This window comes from Thyridium curvatum, assembly GCF_004353045.1.
Source record: "Thyridium curvatum strain D216 chromosome Unknown NODE_4_length_842636_cov_84.159710, whole genome shotgun sequence".
In the NCBI taxonomy this organism is placed as follows: domain Eukaryota; kingdom Fungi; phylum Ascomycota; class Sordariomycetes; order Thyridiales; family Thyridiaceae; genus Thyridium; species Thyridium curvatum.
The window spans coordinates 190515-211992 of record NW_022156759.1 but is presented as its reverse complement, the minus strand read 5'-3'; the positions used below and the strand labels follow the sequence as shown (position 1 = coordinate 211992).

Here is a 21478-nt window from a genome sequence, read left to right as displayed (position 1 = left end):
CACCAGCCATGCCAGGGCGGGCACAATCCTAGATCACAGACCGATCGACGGTCTAGCAGGCCTGGCCACACTCCACGGGCCATCTAATAAAGCTTGACTAGACTTAGTATGTAAACAACTCTGCTACGGAGTATTAGGAGCGCCTTGATCGTTATTTGGCTTGAGATGCGGGGAAGGAGTCTCTGAGATTGTCTTTTCGGCACGACTCCGTACCAACGGAGTACACAATCACTGCGACAAATCTCATCCAGATCACCGTTTGCCTTTTTTGGAAACCAAGAAGAGGGGCAATAGGAAAACCGGCGTCCTCCAAAATGCCTCTCTGAAAATGAGACTGACGTTTATGCCGATGCCGGTGCCTCGGGCGTTACCGGGCGCAGACCTTGATCAATGCCTTCAGAGAGAGGAGGGATCACATTGCGCAATTTGCACACCCTGCAGCATTCCCCCAACCCCAATCTCGTTGCCTCGAGTCAGCGAACGATGCCTTGGGAAAGTCCAGCGTGCATGCGATGCGAATGATTGCCCGATGGACAAGTTCCAAGGAGACACGGAGAGGACCCCGATTCCCCGAAACATGCGTGAAATGGGACCTGCCACCAGCCCAAGTACAAGTAGCTAAATAGTTCGCCGCGCGACCTCCAGCACAGCTCCGCACTTTGAACACGGCCAGGACAAGGAAGTGAGTGTTTCACGCGTGGAATTCAGCTCCCGGAGATTGTCAAGGACCAACATTATTCAACTCATGCTCAAGCCTGGCATGGCACAGTCGGCAGTCGAAACAGGCAGGACGTCCCGTATGTTGGTTTGACAGAGGAAGAAACGAAGCATCACAGTGGAGTGCCGCGTGCCGTGTTCCCATTCGTTTTTTTGGGACTGGGAAATGCCTGGACGAAGCCAGGTAGCTCCCCGTCGACCCCCAGCACGAGACGGCGGTCAGCTCGCCGTCATTCGCCCAGGTCCGCCTCTCGAGTGGAGGAGAACACGCGAATCCACCGGGCACCCTTTCTCACTTCTCTTCATTTGGGACAATCGCGGGTCCAGCCACATTTCTGGCCCAGGACATTTTCCAATATTTGACTGGGTTAGCGCCCCTTTGGACTGGGTGCTGATCTGACGACGACTTGGCACGATCCCCCTAGCACTGCATGCTCGCTGTCGCCCACCCCCCCTTGGTCGGCACAGTGCGGAGATGCAGGTGAGGGCGGGCCCACTCAACCTCGTCTCCATGTCCCCATGTCTCCACCGTCGATTTCCAAAATGCACACCCTCCCCCTCTCCCTGCTCGCTGCTCCCTGCTGGGATGTAGGTACTTGCTGTTTCTCTGCTTCTCTGCCCCTCCGCCTCGAGCCCCACTCCTTCCTCCAACCCTTCCCTCAGCGCGACTCTGCGACGGCCCAATCAAATTGCCCCTCGACCAAATTACTCGCAACTCATGCGCTCTCAGAGGCAGCATTACTTATCAAAAAAAGATACTTCGAAACTGCGCAGGTGCTCTGGAACTTTAATCAACCCAACCCGGCAGGAGAGAGGCAAAGAAATCAAAATCTTGTAGCAAACGGCACGTGAACTCTGTCGAGGGGCAAAATGCATGAATAAGCCGTGCAGTCACTCAGTCAGTCATTCAGTTTCTTTCGGCGTCACCGCAGAAGAAAAGCATCTTTCGACATATCGCATGGAGAACTCTATCCTGAACTCTCTGGCGCATACGCACACACTCTCGATTCATGCAGGACGGACAGGAGGTGTGTGGGTGTGCGAGTGTGTGTGTGGTGCACGCGTGCAAATGGGGAGACAAGGTAGGGAGATTGATGGATCGTGGGCATCGAACTCTTCCATGTCTCTTTTTTTTTTTTGCTCTCCCTCTCTTCTACTTGCCCCCAAGGTATTCCATGTCTGGTACCTGATCCACTTGCCACGCCCCTCATTACCCCCATCCGCAACCTGGATTTCTCGAAGAGGTACCTACCCGGACGGAGACCTGCCTGGGAAGCTGCCCTGTCATGCCCTTGCCTTGCCCTGCCCTGTTGCTGCTTGGCTGGATCATAATAACGGGACAAGGATTTCTCCTACTGTGAGGGGGGAGGGTTCTCGTTCGCAGCAGCCAGAGTCGCGTCGCAATTGCCGCCACAAAAGAGAAAGGGAGAGCAAAAAAAAATATTCCCTTTCGCTTTGGCATTGTTTTCCACTACACACTCACCGTCACCATTTTCGGACAACTGCTCTTTTCGCACTACGCCCAATTCTCCATCACACGCTTCACCACTACCTCTTCACTTTTGGTCCATCGATCAGTGACATCGTTACCCGCCCACAACTTTACATAATACCTCACAAAGAGGTATCGAGGCCCACTCCCGTCACGAGTCAGATACCAAGGTCCGGCACCGGTTCCCTTTCTCATCTCGCGACCAGGGGAGCTTCTTGGGACTAAGCAGGCACATGCGCTGTTTAATGCGTTGGAGAAGCAGGGTTTGAGAATCCACTGCCGAACACGCTCCAGCAGCTCCAGCTCCGGCTTCAGCTCCAGCTCCGGGGCAACTAGAGAGAGCGTCTTGATCGCTCGTGCTGCTTGCGTTCTCCCAGGAGAGAGAGAGAGAGGGAGAGAGCCAGTATCAAGCAGCAGAGCAGGGCCATCACTGGCCGCGTCGCTTAGCCTCCGATTCCCACGCGCCTCACGCACTCGGGGGTTAGTGAGAGAGTCAGGCACCTTTCGCCGTACCTCGTTGCTGGGAGTTGGAGGGGGACTTCCAAACCCTGTATTCTCCCAAGCAGCCGGAATTCCCTTGTACCAGGTCGCGGCCCTTCACTACCTACTTCTGGAGCTGGGACTGCTCAGCCGTCCACCTTGGGTCCCCACCCAAGCACACAGACAAAAAATCAGCCCCTCTTCACCTTACCACAGGGACAGGGACTCTGGGAGGAAATTACCCTATTATTTACTTCCTGGTCCTCGCCGTGGCTGCAGTATAAAATCAAGTCTCTCCCACACTAGACTCGATTCATCCTTCGCGCCTCATCACCTGTCTGTCTCTTCCAGAAAATCCCACACACAAAAAAAGACACCCCACTTCTCAGGCATCCGGTCCGGAGGGCAGGTTATAAAGCCGACAAGTGTGTGTGTGTGTGTGCGCGCGCGCGCGGAAGTGTGATAGAGAGAGTCATTCACCCAGACCCGGAAGCCAGAGAGTGATAAACCTTAGATCACTCGGACGCTTCGGTCTAGTTCAAGAGGGGATCATCCTTGGATCTGGGTATATCGCGCTAGTCAGGTCTCGTTCTAGCAAAGCATCCCATCCAGGAACCCACTGGAGGCCCAGCCCTCCAAAACCCTCGCTCGACTTTCGCAATTGGCACTACTTTAGTGTTGGTCTCTCCGCACCATCTTGCGACCACCCTCACTTTTTCACCCGGCCTATCTCTGATCTAAACGACGCCGGCTTTCCCTCTCCCCTTGCCACAGTTCCATCATCTGGGTCGAGTGGCTGACGACCGCCGCTACTTTTTAACTCGTCCCAAACCCTTGGTCATCCCGGGCCTTGCGCTACCCCCCAATCCTTTCTGCCGCCATCTCAACCACAACCTGGTGCAACTTTCCTGCCTAGGCTGTTAGTACCGCAAAACGCATCCATCTACGGACTACTTTGCCGTTGGCTTTGAGAAGATTTCTCGCCGTACCAATTCTACCTCTGCATATTTGGAAAACTCTGTTGAGGTCTCGAATCTCCGGTTTCCAGTGTCAGAGAACGTTCCCGTTGAGCAGTAGTACGATCGTGGTTTCAACATCAGCTACACAGCTCGTGTTGCAAAATCCCAATCCGCATCTACTACCGTCGACAAGCTCGTCGCCAGCTTGGACAAGTGAAGGGTGCAGGAGCTACACGCAGTACGCTCCTGTCTTGCCCTGTCCGAAGCGCAGCTCTATGGAACGCGGTGCGCCCGAGTACTCGCAGTCAGGTTTGCCTTCGCCCTACCCAAGCAACTACGGCGACACCCGTTCTGAGGCCTCATCTGCAGATCACGCGTCTGCTGCGCAATACGCGACACAGCAGGAAGTGCGGTCCAACAACTACTCCACGTCGGCCACCCCCACGTCTGAGTACGGTGTCTACCCGCCTTCTGCGCGGTCAAGCTCCTTCCCCGAGCACCTCCAGCGTTCATACCACCCAGCTAGCAACCACAACGGCAGCAGTGGAGGTATGGCGCAAACACCAACAAGTCCGTCCATGCCTATGCAAGATGGACGCAACCATCAGAACCCCCAGCAGGTCAAGTCTGACAGCGATGTACCTATAGATCCCTCAATCGCAGCCCCCAGCCCGACTGCCTATACCCACCAACAGTATTCCCCCTACGGTGCCCCGCCCAGCCAGGACATGTCACACGGGTATCATCCCAGCAACAATATGTATGCGCAGCCCCGTCCAGACTGGGGAGGATATGCTGGGCAGGGCGGCCCTATGACCCCTGGACATCACGTCTTTCCCCAGACCCCTACTTCCGCGGCCCCTCAGGCACGGCCCAGCCAGGTACGTTTGCAAAGTCGTTGCGCAGGAGCGGACGAATGAGCGAGAATCGGCCCAGCAGGACACCTTTGCCTGGGTCGCTGGATCGTTGGATCGCCGCTCCCGGCACGAGAACCGAGAACCTCTTTGCTCGAATATGGCGACTAACATCCGTTTTGCGCAGGTGTATTCATTTGTCCCCATCCCTGGTGCGCAGCAGCACAAGCGCCCGAGGAGGCGCTATGAGGAGATCGAGCGCATGTATAAGTGTGGTTGGAACGGCTGCGAAAAGGCTTATGGCACGCTCAACCATCTGAACGCGCACGTCACCATGCAATCCCATGGCCAGAAGCGCACTCCTGAAGGTATGCCGCGTTCTTGTTTTCTTCCCCTTGGTCGAATTGTCTCCCGACCCCTATTCTCTTGCACACTAGCTCGATGGTGGTTGGTTGCGCCTGGTCTTTAATGCTGTACTTGAGATTTCGCCAAGATATAGATCAATGGCTGACTTTTTTTTTGTTCTCTATATAGAATTCAAGGAAATCCGCAAGGAATGGAAGGCCCGCAAGAAGGAGGAGGAGGCTCAGCGCAAGGCCGAGGAGGAGCGCCAGAGGCAGGCGGCAGCTGCTGCGGCCCAGAATGGCGCACCCGAGGGCCAGCCTGGTGCCGAACAGCCGCCTACCAGCTACGGCGGTAGCCGACCCGTTCAGCTCCCTCCAATTGGATACCAACCAAACCAGTATCCGGCACCCCCATCTGCGGGCGTCCAGCAGCCGTTGCCTGAATACAACAGCAACTATATGCACAACTATCCTCCTGCGTCTCCGTACGGACAACCCCCAAACCAGCAGATGTACAACCAACGTAAGTGCTCTCGGCGGCTCTCACTGCCCCGTGCGAACAAGACAGCTGACAGTCTCCATCACAGATAACGGTGGCCAACCCAGTCACTAGAGGGCGTCGTGCAAGTCCTCAACGATGACACCGGGTTGCTGTCGGGTTGTGTCTTGGAGTGGCATTCTGCCGACCGCTTCACGTAGCTTCCATTCCTCCAGGCTTTTCGGTGGTCGTCTCGTTTCCTGTTTGGAGATGATACTATGTCTGCGGTTGGTTTACGGGAAATGGTTCTTTGTCTTATCAGGGTTTTCTTTTTCCGCATACTGCATGAAGAGCTTTGACTCTACTGGTCGGGGTGGTTGCATTTGATAGTTTTTTTTCATCTTTTTCTGGTGCTGGTGGTAGGATGTCAGGGCGGTACATTACCCCAGGTTGATTGTTGATTGCATTTCTGCGTGCTGCTAGGCATGCCCTGATATTTCCAGTCCGTCCTTTCACCCCAGCCGTCCAGCTGTCTTGTCGCGTGTGCTTTTGTGCGTGTCTCGCTGGTCTGTTATCCGCGTACTAGGGCTGTCCTCCATCCCGGATTGTGCGCAAGGCTTGCAAGCGGCTGGGATGCGACGAACGTGCCTCATGGCAAATCCATCTAGACGACGATCGGTGCGCAGCATCAGGAGGCAGTATCGAATGAGCAGGCCAGGGCGCGACCAGCTTCCAGGGCAGGGCATTGTTTGATTTCTCGAGTTTGTCATTTTTGACGTTAGTTCTGCACCAAGCGACTACTATCCTCTGGCATTTAGAGTTCAGAACGGTGGTGGTAGCCAAGGTCTGGGGATATGGGCAACTTGAGACAGCTGCTGATGGTGCAAACCTGCCACTTTTTGTGTTGTTTTTCCAGGGGTAAAATTAACGAAAAACAAGCGCACGGATACATGGGCGCAAAAAAGGTTCTTCTTTATTTGGATCCTGTTCGAGTAACAATGGTGGTGGTGACGGGGGCGCGAAGAAATACAGAAGAGTTGTGCTTTCTTTTTCACTTATAAGTTGTCCTAAGTGAATAAGCAACCCTTCCAATAGTCTATTTCATGACAAGTGCAACAACCCCAAGACAAGATGGTGGGGGGGAGACAGAACTAATAAACGATGCGCCTGGCAAGAAGACAAGACTGTCGTTGAATTAGAGTAAGGCCGGCCAAATTTCTGGTCCCTGGTCTACCAAATAGGCCCTCCATTCAGCCGACGCTGTTCCAGACTAGATGGCTCTTCATATTTGGCCACCTTACTTTAGGACAGTCTCCATGTGTTTTGTTTTTTTAATTACTTTGGGACAATTGGGACTCGCGATGTGACGGGGACTTTAGCCCCGAAAAGGAGTTGGCTCCCAATTGTCTCCCTATTCCCAGCAGCTCGGGACCCAAAATGTCTTGCATATTGGGGATGGAACTTTTGACAGCAGCGCGACCAGAATCCCAGCCCAAGGCTAGTTAAGCTACCTTACGGTGCTACCACGCTCGGCTGGAGCCGAGCGAAGGAGAAAGGGGCCTCGTGGCGCACGAGGGGGGGGAGGATCCTTGCTGGGACTACTTTAGCTTTGGGTAACCCAGTAAGCTGTTGTGGTAATGGCGTGCGTACTGGTCGAGTGAAATACACTAGGATACGTTGTGATTCTGGAAGTAAAAGTAGGTCAAGTCTGAACCAGCGAATTCATAGCTTGTGCTTGCCCCCTTTGCTTGGTCAGGGCGACCTTTGTATTGAAGACTGCTTACCCCCCAATGTGAACCGCCCTGGGTAACGCGCGGGGTGCGTAGAGCAATGAGGAGGCAGCGATTCTCCCCTTTTGTAGTGCCATGCAGGAGTGTGCTTCATTGTGATAGGTACATGGAACCAAGGTAGTACGTACGACACTTGACCATCCAGCACTGCCAAGCTTTTTTCTTGTGGTTCGGTCTTGTTTGGCTCCATGCTGTGATACCACTCCCTTCCCCCCGAAGTTTGACTCTCGCTATGATCCGAGAGAGGGAGGGGAGGGGGCGCCGGCACGGGACCGTGCGTGCTGTACCCACACGCCGCACGTCCCGGCTAAGGTACCACTAAGGCAAGACTTGAGGCTTGGAAGGGTGACATGGTGGACTTTTTTGGAGATAATAAACTTCGAGTTACACTGCATTGGTCTGTGTTCTAACAGGGCAAAAAAAAAAGGGTTAAGGCTCCTTTTTTCGTTTCGGCCTTTTTTTTCTTCTTCGATGATGCTGCGCCCCTCTTAAACGGGCTGAAGTGGGCGGGCTTCAGGCAAAGAAGTTGCAGCGAAGGAAGATATCACATGGCAACTCTACAGAGTCAGACTGGGAGGGAGAGTGTTGCACTGCATTTAACCTCCCGAGTCTTTCTTCTTCTTCAAGCGTGGGCCCATGCCAAAGCATCCCCCGGCCAAGGAGTGTATGGTCTGGCATGGCTGGAGACTAGGTAGCCATAAGCCTATGCGAAGAGGTCATATAAGTGGTACTCAGCTACCTCAGGATGCCTTCCCCCTCACCCTCTCACATCGTATCAATCATGGGGTGGAAGAACTTCTGCGGTGATCTGACGCTACTGCTAGGCCGCGGGACCTACTGTAGGTACGGTATGCTCTGACAGGCCGTTGAAAGCAACGCCCAGTTCAATTGAATTCGATCTCCCCTTGGGAAATTTTCCCGCCGTTGCAATCCCGGGGGTCCGGGAAACCCACTTTCAACCCACCACCCACCATCTCGCTACTTTTTTCAGAAGCTAAAAACCCTTGAAGATCCCCGCTAAGTGACCCGGACCACAGCGCGGCGCCGCCCGCCACACTGGGAACGCCGGGGATTCGGGGAACCAAACCTTGTTTTCCTCCAAGCGATTTCCCCTCCCCCCTAGGGCCTAAGGTAGTTGACAGAACGAACTAAGAAGATTGCCGAGGCAGCCAGTTCGGATGAAATGATGTAGAAAAAAAAGAGAACAGCCCGGTCGTTCTTTTTGGCGTGCCGGACTGGTGCCATGTTTCTCTTTAAGCGTGGGTTGGTACATGACAAGGCTGGCGACGGCGTGGGTGGCTTCCGACCATCTAACTCCCCCATTCCCGGCCGCCGTTCCCCTGATGGTTGTCAGAGACCCTCTGCGAGCCATCTTCTTATTCAAGGTCGAGCCGCACTAGGTAGGCAGGCAGTGTGGTGTGGATGTTCGCGTGGCTTTTCCCCGCCCCATCTCCCAGAGAACTTTGGTTTGGGGTTCAGGTGGGAACATGTATGGAGGTGAGAATTGGAGATACTTGTACTTGTAGATGTATTATGCAGGCAACGCGCCCCGTACACACATGTAGGTCCAAGTTACCCTCCTACACTAGGCCATGCACCTACTTGTACATTGGTTGGACTTTTCAGCCCCTGTCTCGGATCCGCAGAACGGGGAGAGACGTGCATTGCCAGTGCCGCCCCTCCCCTCCTTCCTCACCTTCCCTTGACGGAGATCACCCTTTGTATTTTTTTAGGCGAGCTATTTCAACCGGTGAGAGATGCCTCTCTACCTACCAGACGAGGGCTTGCGTTGCAGCGCTACTAGTAGCTCGGGGGCACGCACGCATGATGCACGACAGATCCATCCTTGGGGTTGGTTTCCGTTTCCCGTTTCTTTTTTTTGCGGATACACACCCCTCCTTCTCGCTCCTCCTCTCACCCCCCAGCGGGCCTAGTACCCGAGCGGAAGGTGGTGGTGTTTCGTCTTGGAGAGAAGGAAAAGGCCGTCTTGTGGTGGGGTGTACAGCGGTTGCGTGCGTGCGTGCGTGCACCCAACCCCCTAGCTACCTAGCTCCCCTCGTGGCTGCCTGTGAATCCATGTCATGCCCATGTGGGAGTCGAGGAGATCCCATCGGACGGGTTGGTAGGCGATATTGCCCTTCAGAGACCGATCCCCGCGTGAGCTTGTCGGCGGGCAATGCCTAATGCATCAAAATGTGCAAGGTCCCTCTCGAGGGCAAAGGACAGCGTGCCAGGGCCTCGTTTGACGTGCTCCTAGCTTGCTCAGGGCCGGCGGGTGGAGCGACGGCAACTGTCGTGCATAGATAGGTAGGCTGATGTGCTCTTGCATACAAAGTCCGCCGTTCGGACGTCTCTGCTGTAGTCCACGATAGCTCACATCGCCTTGGGAGGGAGGGTCAGCCAAGTACCTGCATTAGACAAAGTAGCCACACAAGACTAGAAGGAGGGTCGCATAATCTGCTACAGAACGTTCTTAAAGCCTTGCGGGCATTCGTGCCACGACTTTTGTCGATCTCGAAAGAGTCAGGCGAGAATTCTGGGGCGGGAGTTGCGATAGGAAACACGCACAGGCTGAATGAGGAAAATGACGTAGCATGGGGCCAGCATCCCGCTTGGTTCGCTCCAAGAGAAAAGAGAAAAAAAAAACAAGCAAAAGACATCTCTTCTGTCGCCTTCCTGCTTCTAATAATAAAGCCAACCCGAGCATTTAAGACTACGACGTCTCCGACTTGGCTACATATTACTTCTCTGACCTTTCTAGACTGCCATTTCCAGTAGTCATTCTCCACTCAGTGTTGTTAGTGCAGAATATTGATCCCTCTCGCACCGCCGCCGCCATCATCCAGCTGCCGCGCCAAGAGACACCACTGTCTCTCCACAGGCAGACCACACAACAACACCAAGGCACCTATGCCAGGCACCGGGCCTGACGCAGAACGGGCTCCGAAGGGAGAAGGCACCGCAGCACCGCTCAGGACCCGCGCCCGCAACATCTCCCAGGCCTCGACGGGCCTCGCGGGCAGCCCCTCGTCGCTCTCGAGCCTCGCCAAGTCCGACTCGACCGCGTCGGCCGGCCGGTTCTCAATCAACTCGCACGTGTCGATCCCGGTCACGGGCTCCCTGCCCCTCGGGTCACTGCAGCTCCACCAGCCGGCCGACAGCCCTTCTCTGCCGCCTACCAGCGGCGGCGTCGCCGACGCCACCGTCGCCGAGGAGGAGGTGCTGAGGCCCGAGCCCGCCTGTCTCGAGAATGGCGACTGCTTCCTCATTCTGGGCCTCCCCAGCGACTTCACGGTGGGGTGCGACATGATGGCCCTCAACACCAAGCAGACCGAGTTCCTTGGCTTCCGCGACCTGCATCCCGGGCCTCACTTCATATGGGTGTCTGAGCCCAGCGCCATGTCCCGCTGCGGCTACTGGTTTGTGACCAAGGAGCGCGGCGACGTGCGCGTGAAGCAGTGGGACTCGTACACGGAGGTGCTGGGCGAGGCGTCGAGCCAGTTTGAAGTCCGCAACCACAAGGACAACATCGAGTCGACGTACCGGCAGCTCGTGCCCTACCGCTACCGACCCGACGACTCGATGCCTCCTCCGCCTCCGCCGAAAGACCCGCCCCGGCCCGGCTCCGTCGCCGGACCGGACCTCGCGACCGACGACGCCGTCATCTGGCACCACCTGACCTCGTACATCACCGAACACCTGCTCTGCCGGGTGACGGGCAAGAAGGGCGCCGCCTCGGAGTGGATGGTCGAGACCTCGGACATGGCCAGGGGCGAGGTCAACTTTGCCCAGGCCAGCAGGCTCTTCAAGGCCGTCGCGGGCTCGGAGCTCAGCTTCCTCTTCCCGCGCGGCGACGTGGACCTGCACCTCCTCCTGAGGCCGACCGGAGAGAAGAAGCTGCCCGACACCACGGCCGACGTCCTCCGGCTGCTCGAGGCCACGGCCACGGCCCCGACGACGACGACGGGCCTCACCGAAGGCGACCTCGTCGGCGAGCTGCAGTTCGCGTTCCTGACCGGCGCCCACCTGAGCAACCTGTCCTGCATGGAGCAGTGGTGGCACCTGGTCCTCAAGGTCGTGTTCCGCGCCTACGGCCTCGCCCTGGCGCGGCCCGTCCTCTGCCGCTCGCTCGTCCAGACGCTCCACGCGCAGCTCGTGTACAACGAAAAGTATATATCCGGCGGCAATGACGACGACGACGACGGCGACGGCGCCGGTAGCCAACGACAGCAACATCCAAAGCTGGGGGGCGCCACGGGGATCCTCGAGGCCACGAGCCCGCGCAACATGCACCGCCTGCGCGAGGCGCTGAAGCTGTACAAGCGCCGGCTGGATGAGGCGCTCCTCGGGCTCGGCGACGCCATCACCCGCGAGCAGGCCGCCGTGGGCCACGCGTTTGTCGACCTCGAGGCCTGGTTCTGGAAGCACGGCTGGGACCTGCGGAGCAGCAGCGACGAGTATTACGTCGCCGCCGCCGGCGATGAGGAGGGGGGCGAGCAGCGGAAGGGCTGGGCGCGGCTGGGGGTGCCGCACCGGGGGGGACACGGCCCGGACGACAGCGACGAAGACGACGACGAGTACGAGCCTGTCGTTGTGCAGCTCGATGCGGAAGGGAGGGAGGTCGGGCTCGTGAACTGGAATTGATTGATCAAGCGGGTGGACTTACTTGTTACAGGACGGGCGTGTGAAGAGGATGGATGGTGCGATCTTTCTCTCGTTTCGGAGGGTTTGTAATTTTCTGAAAAGACTGTACACATATACATACATGTACGAAGTGAGGTAGTGATGGACGACATCTGAAGGGACAAAGACATTGGTCGTAGCGAAAATCTTGAGACGTAGACTTTTTCTAATTAGACAATAATACACGTTCGATTCTCAAGACTTGACTCTTCTTTTCACTCAGATTGCACAGCTTGCCGCCAAGCCACGGTAAACATAACACCAGTATCATGCCTCTCTTGGTCAAGGAAACGATACTCGGATATGAGACCCTAACCAATCCACGCACAAGGGAGTCATGACTGGAACATGTACGTCCGTAGCCATCTCAGCTTGAACTGGAAGGCTCTCAAGGTTGGCTAGACCATGATCAGAGAGAAGCCAGGCAAACCTTGTTCCTCACCAGATGGTGTCACGCAACAGGCACTGTAGACATGCATGCAGACGTCGAGAGACTTTTTGATCTTGATGTATTTTTCATTTGCCGTGTCCCTTTACAAACAAGCCTAGAGAGGCCAGCCATGCAAATGCAGCAGTAAAATGCAAAGGCTTTCCATTTCCGCAGTACGGTCCTCTAAGACTCCCGAAGCCACGAAAACCCAACCAGCCCGTGTGGTAGCCGCCACGATTTTGTCCAGCCAACGCACAACCTCTTCCTCTCCTCTCATCATCCTCTGGTCCTCCCCCATGCAGCGAAGTGGTGCCAGGTCATTAGGCAAGCCACTGCCGCACATGCCAAACCAGTCTCCTCCACCACCGAAAAAAAGCCAGCCCCCAAAAAGAGAGAGACCGCTTAACGGTAAGACTTCTGGTATCTGGCTCTGGCGCCCGGACCGCCGAACTTCTTGGGCTCGCAGCGACGGTTGTCGGCAACGAGGAGGGTGCGGTCGAACTGGGCGAAGGCGGACTTGAGCATGTTCTTGCTGTGCTCGTCGACGAACTTCTGGTAGTAGGCGATCAGGGCCTTGGCGATGGCCTGACGGACGGCGTAGACCTGGGAGGTGTGACCACCACCGGTGACGCGGACGCGGATGTCGACGTTAGCGAACTTATCGAGGCCGACGATCAGGAGCGGCTCGTAGACCTGTTCATTAGGATCCGTCAGCATCTATCCCTTCTTTCTGTCATGTTTCTTTCTCTCGACTGCCATCCATCCTGTTCCGTGTCTGTCCGTGGACGACCGCATCGAATCTCTTTTTCAATCCTTTCCCATGCCCCAGTCGCTTCCGTCCAACGCCATCCAACACATGCAAACAACCCAGCAGCGAAAATCGACGAGAGTGCCGTACCTTGAATCGGAGGATCTGGGGCTCAACGAGCGAGAGGGGGCGGCCGTTGACCTTGATGAGGCCCTTACCAGCCTGCAGAGAACACACGAGAATGTCAGTAATCGTCATCCCCCACGAGACCATCACAACGGAGCCAGAAAAAGACATACCTTGCATTGCGCAACAGCGGTGGCGCTCTTCTTCTTGCCGAAGCACTGGACGATCTGAGGGGACGCCATCTTTGCGGTTTGGTGGTGTTTGTCGACGAAGAAGGTGGGAATCTTGGGACGGGGAAGTGTCTTCGATATTTTTCGCGAGGACTTTGCTGGGCACGCACAACCAACCGAAGTTTTGCGGGCGGGGACCGATTAGGGTTGTGGCCTCTTGCAAAATTCCACGCTAGGCTATTTCTAGACCTGAGGCGAGGCACGTGATTTGAGGATCTCAGAATTGAACCTGAGTCTCTTATCTTATCACCGATCTTCTTTATCACCCTTATCAAGAAGGTCCCACTTGCGTCACTTCAATGTTAAGTTTGGAGCCATACCTCCTACTGCACTCAAAGGTACCGAGCTCCTCCGTCCGTCTCTCCCAGGAAAAGCCAGACTGTGGGAACAAGGCGTCTTTCTCTCGGGCCAAGACACCTACCTCCCTTTACATGGCAGGAGGCCGCACAAGCTTCCAACGGGGCCTTTAGGTCCCAAGACTTGTTTCCCCCCGCCATCCCCTTCCCGGCCATGTCCCGCAAGGGCGTCGGCCTCGCGGCCTTCGACCGCTCCCGCCTCACCTCGGCCCAGTACGCCAGCCACGGGTCCAACCTGCGCAGCACCAACGCCCAGGCCCTCGAGACCCAGCTCGCCGTCTTCCGCTCCCTGCTGCAGCAGTTCGCGCAGACGCACGCCCGCGACATCCGCTCCGACCCGAGCTTCCGCGCCCAGTTCGCGCGCATGTGCGCCGCCATCGGCGTCGACCCCCTCGCGAGCAGCAACAACAGCAGCTCCTCCTCCTCCTCCGGGTCTGGTGCCGGCGGCGGCGGCGGCGGCTCGATATGGGCGCAGCTGCTGGGCCGGTCGGTCAACGACTTTTACTTTGAGCTCGCGGTGCGCGTCGTCGAGGTCTGCGGGCAGACGCGGAGCGAGAACGGCGGGCTGATCGAGGTGCGCAAGGTGCAGGAGCACCTGATGAAGGCGCGGATGGAAGGCGCGCCCGAGGTGACAGAGTCGGTGGCCACCTTGTCTATCGTCTTACGTTCCACCTTTGTTGAACACTCTCCTTTGCTGACCTGGGCTCTTTTCGTGCTTGTCATTAGGGACGACATCCTCCGTGCCGTCGCGACCCTCAAGCCTCTCGGTTCGTCCTACTCCGTCATCAAGGTCGGCAGCAAGCCCTACATCCGCTCGATACCCAAGGAGCTCAACACGGATCAGAGCGCCGTCCTCGAGGCCATCCAGGTCCTCGGCTACGTGACCCTATCAATGCTGATGGTCAATTTGAGGTGGTCCCGCGCACGGTCGCAGACGGCCTTGGAAGACCTCATCAGCGAGGGCATGCTGTGGCTTGACAAGCAGAGGCCCGAATGGGAATATTGGAACCCGGGGTTCATGATGGAAGGTCTTGAACCCATTACTGATGATTGAAATGATCGACATGAACAAGCGATACTAGACTTTGGACTGGCCAATATTACCAGAGGTGGGAACCTCATAGCGCGCCGCGGCCGAGTCGTGCCCAGATCGGTATAAATACAGGCTATAAATGCTGCGTCCGAGCAGGCTCATACAGATTCGCTGCCAAGGTCGTGTATGGGACATGCAGCTGAGGTGCAAACAAATGCGGTGCGTGCAAGGTAACCAGGAGAATGATGATACAGCGACTGGCCCGACGTCACCCGTAACGTTTGTTGAACGGCATACTGGCCTGTATGCACCCAGCCATTCCGATCAACTCATCTTGTCCTGTTGCGAGGAAGAACCCCTGGTAATAGGCCAGCATTCCACTGCGAGGCTCAGGTGCACGATACACAGACTGTGTCCTTGCTCTTGCGCACGATGAATTACGTTGATATATATCATTGAACCTCGGAACGAAACAGAATATACAGTCCAGTTATCATACCATCACCAAATTGCCTCCCGAGTGCCATGATACCCTACAGCCCCTTTCGCCATTTCTTCTCGTAGAAACTCTACCCTGCGCGTCAGCCGTTCCACTGCCTGTTGCAGAACAGCCCGAGTTCAACGAGGCCAGTCTCGCCCACCGTCTTGGACAGGAAACCCCCTCTCAGGCGTTCTTTCACCCCGACATCCATCTTCGCCCTGCGCCGCCTTTAATAAGGAGGGTTCTGACCCATGGAAGGGTAGCCGCCGGGACCGCCCATCTCCGGGCCGGGCCCGTTGTTGCGGCCGTCGCCAAAGTGCTTCTTGCGCAGGGCGGCGAGGCGCTTCTTCTTGGTGACGGTGTTGATGTAGGTGCCGATGATGAAGCCCACGAGGTTGAAGAAGGGGACCCAGGTGGCCTCGGGCAGGAACTTCTGGGCGAAGGCGAGGCAGATGGGGCTGGTGATCCACGAGACCTTCATGACCTTCCAGAAGCCGACGCGGACGGTGGCGCGGACCTGGTGGAAGGTGCGGGCGCCGGCGATGAGGGCCATGGCGGTCAGGTAGACGCTGTTCTGGATGGGCGCGATCTGGATAGCACGGTTCATTAATGGACGAGCTCGCATTGATTGGAAAACGCTTTGGGGATAAAACATACGATCAGGTTGCTGACGAGGATCTGCAGGATCTTGGCCCGGAGGCTGGTGCGGCCCTTGAAGGCCTTCTGCAGGGCCCAGATGAGGACATGGCCGAGAGGGGCCGAGACCAGAGCACCGTAGGCGGCCATCTTGGGGACGCGGGAGGTGAAGTAGTGGCCGTGCTTGTTGCGGTCCTTGGCCAGCCATGAGGCGAGGACCTCCTGCAGGCCGGCGAGGGTGCCGGCCGTCAGCATCTTGGTGCGCATCGGGTTCGACTCGAGCTGCTTGATGTAGGCCTAGACATGAAGGGGGAGCACCCTTTAGCACTCCATTCGATCGCGCGGCAACGGCCATCAGCGCCTTGGGGGCGCGATGGCCGAAGGGGAGAGGGAGGCGCCGACATACCATGAGGTAGCCCTTGGTGCCGGCATTCTGCTTGCCGCCGGTCAAGGCAGTGCCGATCTTCTCGGCGACGGGGTGCTTTCCGCTAGTACCGGGCAGAGGGCCGCCGGGAGGCGCAATGGAGCCTTTGGCGCCGGCGGCGGAGGCCACGCCCTGCTGGAATGTGTCCCGCTCGATTTTGAACGACATGGCGGCGTTTCCGGTTGGCGGAGGTCGATCAGTTCGGCATGGACGGGGCAAGGGTCTCTCGAGAGGGATTCAAATTCCAGACTGGAACAAGTCGCACGAGCATAAAAATGTTAGCATTCAACTTCCCCGTAAGAAATTGGATCGCGTTTCTCCCCGAGCTCGTTTGGGCATTGACGATTGAGAGGCTGGGGTTCGTCGAGATTTTGGCAGTGTTGTTGCGCCAGCCAATGGTTTGTTTACAGCTCCCTGTTTGGCTCGGTTGCGACCAGCGACCAGCGACGGGCCGGGTTGGGCGGTAAACACTGCGAGATTGGGCCTGGGCACTGCAGGCAGGCTGCTCTTTTGCGATGACACAGGGAAAAAAGAAAAAAGGCAAGACAGAATGAGATTCGGGGATCATAGACTTACAGAGTCGCTCTTCTACTTGTGAATTGAGAAGCAGGAGGAACAGAGAGGGGTGTAGTTGTGAAGTTGGCGGAAAGCGGCAATCACTGGGGGTCGGGGTAATAAAAGTGGGAGGAGAAGGGGAGTTAGGATAATGAGAGGCGGCCGCGCTAAAGGATCGATCGCGATGGAGGAGGAGGAGGCAGTGGCAGTCGGGCAAGTCTGGGAGGTTGTCATGGTGCCGAGGGTGCTGTCTCGCGTCCCTGACAGGGGTCGACAGGGGGGGTTGAGGCGCTGATGAAGAGCTGCTCCAGCTGCGGAGTAAGGATTTGCCTCGCTGTGGTGCTGTGGTGGTGCGTGTGTGTCCCCGAGGTTTGTCGGGCTGGCTGAAGAGGCACCAAAGGCCTCCAGGCCTACCCGGATTGGGTGAAGCGTCCAGACCAAGCTTGGCTAGCAATTGCCTCGGTGCGCAGGCATCAATGCAGTCAACCTAGAAGTCAATGCATCCTAGTGCTGGTGCTGGGAGTGTGGGGTTGGTGAGGACAGTCGTCAGCCAAATGCAGGCAAAGACAAGGTCTTGATTGGCTCTGTCCATTTGTTCTCAGAGACAGCTAGGTGTAAGCCATGCCAAGATTTGAATTCAAACTTGACAACCCTAATGTGACCGACCCATTGCCTTGCCTTGTATTCATGCAGATGATGGACCGTTCAATACAGGGAAAGAAACTCTCTCGGCACGCCTTACGACACTCACTTGAGTATGCGACGATTAATATGAATCCGGCTTTGCCAACCCTCGGGTGCAGACTTCGTAGTTGTATGGGTTGTTGCGAGCTCGGAAATATCGCTTCATCATTGCTCGGAATATGTAACATCAAAGCCTGCCTTTCAAGGCGGCAGGAGATCAGGTGCAGGCTCCCAGAGACGCGACGAGGCATGGAAACAAAAGAATTGGTTGAGGGAAGCAGATTCTGGGTGGGCAGATCCATCTGGATTGACTTGGTTTCCAATCTTTGGTTCCCATATTGACACCTTTTGATTCAAGAGTATCAATACCTTCCATCATCCAGGCCCTTGGCCAATCCAAGCCTCGGCCTCCTGCGTATATCTCGCAAACGGGCTCCTATGGCGCCTGGTTTTCTTCAATTTCCTTTCCTTGGCTGGTCTGCTCGCAGTAAAGCCCTCCCAATCGGAGATCCGGTCAAGCTTCTCAATCTGCGCGCCTGCCCTATAAACAAGCGTTTCTGGCGCAGCAAGGCTTCTTACTTCTCCAGTAGATCGATGGCATGGGCAAACCCAAACTCCATTTTCCATGTTGAGCCCGTGGAACCGCAGCAGAGGTCAGACCATCCACCCTGGGAGCATTAGCAAACAAACTTGTGTGCTTCTGGTGACCTGTCGACCACCAGCAAGGTGAGGTGCTCTTGATATCCGTCCCCAGTGTGGCGACTGCCTACTTCTACACAATGATTTTACACACTTGAGCTTTTTCTCAGATCAAATTCACTTCCAGAACACAGCTACAGAACCTCTCGTTGTATTCATTTCCACATCTTCAAGCCCGCGGGCGAGCTAAGCTGCTCTAAGCCTTCAGGCGAAGCAACACCTAACCACACTGCCCACTCATCTCACTTTTGCACGATGCCGTCCGTCGCCGAAGACGGCGAGCTGGCTTCACAGGCCATCGCTCAGACTCACCGTGCGCTTCCCGAGTGCCCCCAGCCCCTGCCCAGAGATTCGTCTTCCCGCGCGACCACTACCTACAGCCGGATATCCAGGTCGGCATCCCCCATGCCGGCTGCCCAGCTCTCACATCGCCGTTTCCGGCCGACCTGCACTCACCTCACTACGACCCGGCTGTACACTGACTCCCTATTGTGCGATGTATGCCACCAACCACCACCGTGGGGATGGCTATACCGCTGTATCCAAGATCGGGAGCTCGAGCTGCTCAATCAAATCTTTGAGGGCGAGATGCTCGATGAAATCTTTGAGTACGAGCCTATCGAGGTCAGACAGTCATGCCGACACCTTCCTCCACCCAGTAAGCTGATAAAATGTGCTAGGATTATTTCGACGACATTGGAGAGATGCTTTGCCAAAAGGTCAAGCTTCCTGCCCGTGGACGACACGCTCGCATAGAGAGATACAGCCTCCTAAGAGAGATGACACAGGAGCAGTTGAGCTCATACGATCCGATACAGCTAGAAACGCTGTTGAAGCAACGGGACAATGTACGTATTGGAACCGCTGTTCTCGTCTCGGGGAATACTAACTTCTGTAGGTTCACCAGACCATCAAGCGACAACGATGGGGCTATGCTACAATCCCATCCACCGATCCTGGCCAGCCGCCCACGTACAAGAAACAGAAGGGCATCGACACTGACCTAAGATGTCGCCTCAAGGCATGCCATGACTGCCGGGCCAGCTTCGAAGCCCGAAGCTTTCTGAGCCTAGATGGTGTTGCAGATGGTGATATACCGGCCACCGCGGCTATAGGCTTTGGCTTCCATCTCTCTAAATCCCGTCCGATGAGCAACCCACGACTTGTTCAGGGTTTGGGCCTTAGACCGGTGCCTCTGGTAATTCATTCCCAAGCGCCTCGACCATGCGTGAGAGAAGTACAAGATGGTTCTAAGCTAACACCGACCTAGACTCAGCCACCCTGGGCTTCCATGCCTGCATCGCCCATGTCTTCGTCAACATCTATCTACAGTCTGATGGAGTTGCTGGATGAACCTAATCCTGAGCCTGAAGGGGGTGACACCGACAAAACGGTCACCGATCACTCTTCTGCCGAGGAAGAGGATACCAATAAAGCCTCCGGCCACTCTCAAGACCTGGCTGGCTTTGTCGACCCTGCCCAGAGGCTGACGCGTCCACCCTGGACACCACCACCAAGCCCTCGTCAGTCTGTTGGCGGCTTGGACACAGTAGCTAGAATGAGAGAGCAGGTTGGTCCTCTGGGTCTTCCGTGCCCTCTCTCCGGGATGGGTGGTCGAAGCTCCCGGTCATTGAAAACGAACAATCGTCTTCGCAAGAGCGTTTTCCGCTCCATGTCTCCAGACCTGATCGCCTTGAAAGGCGGAGGGGACTCTATGCACGGCGGCCTATGGCCTTGGATGCCCTCGTCGTTGAACGACAGCACTCAGATCCCATATGTCGAGAGGGCTGAGCTCGACTACTTCTACGATGTTGGACTCACGCTTCCTTTTGATCAACAGACCTTTGACCTGGCATGTTCAACCCCGCTGCCACATGCTACTGTGGAAGAGGCGGCTTTCTTCGACGTGCCCTACAAGAGCACGATGGAGGAGTACGAAGACAGCGAAGGCATCTTTCTGGAGAGGCCGCTGCAGGTCCCGGGAGGCATTGCCCTGACAGAGGAGGCTGTCGAAAGCGGCTCTGCAGATGTCATGACCCAGGTCTAAACAAGGGGCAGGTGTCTGACTGGTTGGATTCGTTAGGAGCATCGGAGAACTGGCACAGGATCTTGTAGCGACCACTCTGTCTCGTCTGTCAGGGTTTGCGGCACGCGTTGCATGGTTTGGATGGGAGAAGTTGCTTGGCTTTCACGAACGGATCGGCGTTTAAGGTGTGCTTTCGAAATGGGGTTCAGAACTGGGATGTAGCTGAATCGTCATGGTATCAATTGTTAGTCTAAGTAGAGCCTGAAGGCATATGATCAGTCTGTCTGTTGACAAAACGAGATGAGTTTTCTCTGTCTCTTCCGCTCCCCTTGAACTCCCCATCTTCGCTCATCTCCTGGAGCAATGGTGCATGAGCATCTCCACTGCCAGCTTTACGAAATGGCGATGTTTATGTGCTTGGCTTGTGTATTCTTTTCAAATTTGTTGGCGGCGAAAAACACCGACCCCCCCAGCCTCTCTCTTCAGGGAGTCAGCGCGAAGATCTCCTCCTTGGTCCAGTACTTGCGCATGTTCTCGGCGCCCAGCGTCTTGACCTCCTGGTCCAGGTGCGTCCACAGCACGTCGCCCCACGAGTCCATCTTGGCCTTGAGCGTCGCCATCTCGAGCTCCCTCTCGCCCCGCCGGCACTGCGTCAGGTACTCCTCGAACACGTCCATGCCGGCGTGGATCTGCCGGTGCTGCTGCAGCAGCTCGGCCATGCCGCCGCCGCCGCCCTTGCCACCGCCCTTGCCCTTGCCCTTGCCGGCCTGGAACTCGGGCATCCGCTTCGCCAGCTGCGGGAAGAAGTACGTCTCCTCGATGTTGTGGTGCATCGTGAGCCCGCGCACAAAGTACAGGCCCTGGTCGATGAACTGCCGCAGCGACATGCCCTGCGGCCGCCGGTTCTCCGTGCAGGCCGTGTAGAGCATGGTCCAGGTGTGGCGGAAGTGGTTGTGCTGTGTGTGTGTGGTCAGTTGTGTATGCTTCTCCCGCCGCTAAATGCCATGCTGAGAGAGGGGAGTATCACGAGGGCCCTGGGGTGTGCACTCACATAGGCGTTCATCTGGTCGGCGAGGTGGTTGTACTCGCGGAACTCCCTCGGCGAGAGGGGCGGCAGCGGCGCCGGCGTCTCTGCTTCGGCGGCGGTCTTCTTGGCCCCTTCTCCTCCGGCCTCGGCAGCTGCCTCCTTGGCGGGATCATCCGCTGGCACAGGTGTCGTCGTCGAAGCCATCCTCGTCACTATTGCCGCTCTC

At 56.5% G+C, this 21478-nt stretch overlaps 7 protein-coding genes across 7 annotated transcripts; 4 read left to right on the top strand and 3 right to left on the bottom strand.

Annotated features, from left to right (window-relative positions):
* Window positions 1–3923: 3923 nt before the first annotated feature.
* Window positions 3924–5459, top strand: E0L32_001016 (uncharacterized protein; the record flags this gene model as incomplete). The annotated part of the gene is made up of 4 exons (XM_031132796.1): window positions 3924–4529; window positions 4690–4870; window positions 5037–5369; window positions 5434–5459. The coding sequence occupies 4 exons, from the start codon at window positions 3924–3926 to the stop codon at window positions 5457–5459; spliced, it is 1146 nt and encodes a 381-aa protein (XP_030992909.1).
* A 4565-nt stretch (window positions 5460–10024) lies between these two features.
* Window positions 10025–11758, top strand: E0L32_001015 (uncharacterized protein; the record flags this gene model as incomplete). Its single annotated transcript, XM_031132785.1, has 1 exon — window positions 10025–11758. The coding sequence occupies one exon, from the start codon at window positions 10025–10027 to the stop codon at window positions 11756–11758; it is 1734 nt and encodes a 577-aa protein (XP_030992908.1).
* An 871-nt stretch (window positions 11759–12629) lies between these two features.
* On the bottom strand, window positions 12630–13343 carry E0L32_001014 (uncharacterized protein; the record flags this gene model as incomplete). The annotated part of the gene is made up of 3 exons (XM_031132774.1): window positions 12630–12920; window positions 13126–13197; window positions 13275–13343. The coding sequence occupies 3 exons, from the start codon at window positions 13341–13343 to the stop codon at window positions 12630–12632; spliced, it is 432 nt and encodes a 143-aa protein (XP_030992907.1).
* Window positions 13344–13841: 498 nt separating this feature from the next.
* On the top strand, window positions 13842–14741 carry E0L32_001013 (uncharacterized protein; the record flags this gene model as incomplete). Its single annotated transcript, XM_031132763.1, has 1 exon — window positions 13842–14741. One exon carries the CDS (start codon window positions 13842–13844, stop codon window positions 14739–14741), a length of 900 nt encoding a protein of 299 aa, XP_030992906.1.
* Window positions 14742–15430: 689 nt separating this feature from the next.
* Window positions 15431–16429, bottom strand: E0L32_001012 (uncharacterized protein; the record flags this gene model as incomplete). The annotated part of the gene is made up of 3 exons (XM_031132751.1): window positions 15431–15790; window positions 15859–16134; window positions 16244–16429. The coding sequence occupies 3 exons, from the start codon at window positions 16427–16429 to the stop codon at window positions 15431–15433; spliced, it is 822 nt and encodes a 273-aa protein (XP_030992905.1).
* A 2025-nt stretch (window positions 16430–18454) lies between these two features.
* Window positions 18455–20246, top strand: E0L32_001011 (uncharacterized protein; the record flags this gene model as incomplete). The annotated part of the gene is made up of 4 exons (XM_031132740.1): window positions 18455–18823; window positions 18880–19047; window positions 19098–19397; window positions 19470–20246. The coding sequence occupies 4 exons, from the start codon at window positions 18455–18457 to the stop codon at window positions 20244–20246; spliced, it is 1614 nt and encodes a 537-aa protein (XP_030992904.1).
* Window positions 20247–20707: 461 nt separating this feature from the next.
* E0L32_001010 (uncharacterized protein) lies at window positions 20708–21456 on the bottom strand (the record flags this gene model as incomplete). The annotated part of the gene is made up of 2 exons (XM_031132729.1): window positions 20708–21181; window positions 21277–21456. The coding sequence occupies 2 exons, from the start codon at window positions 21454–21456 to the stop codon at window positions 20708–20710; spliced, it is 654 nt and encodes a 217-aa protein (XP_030992903.1).
* Between the last annotated feature and the right edge of the window lie 22 nt (window positions 21457–21478).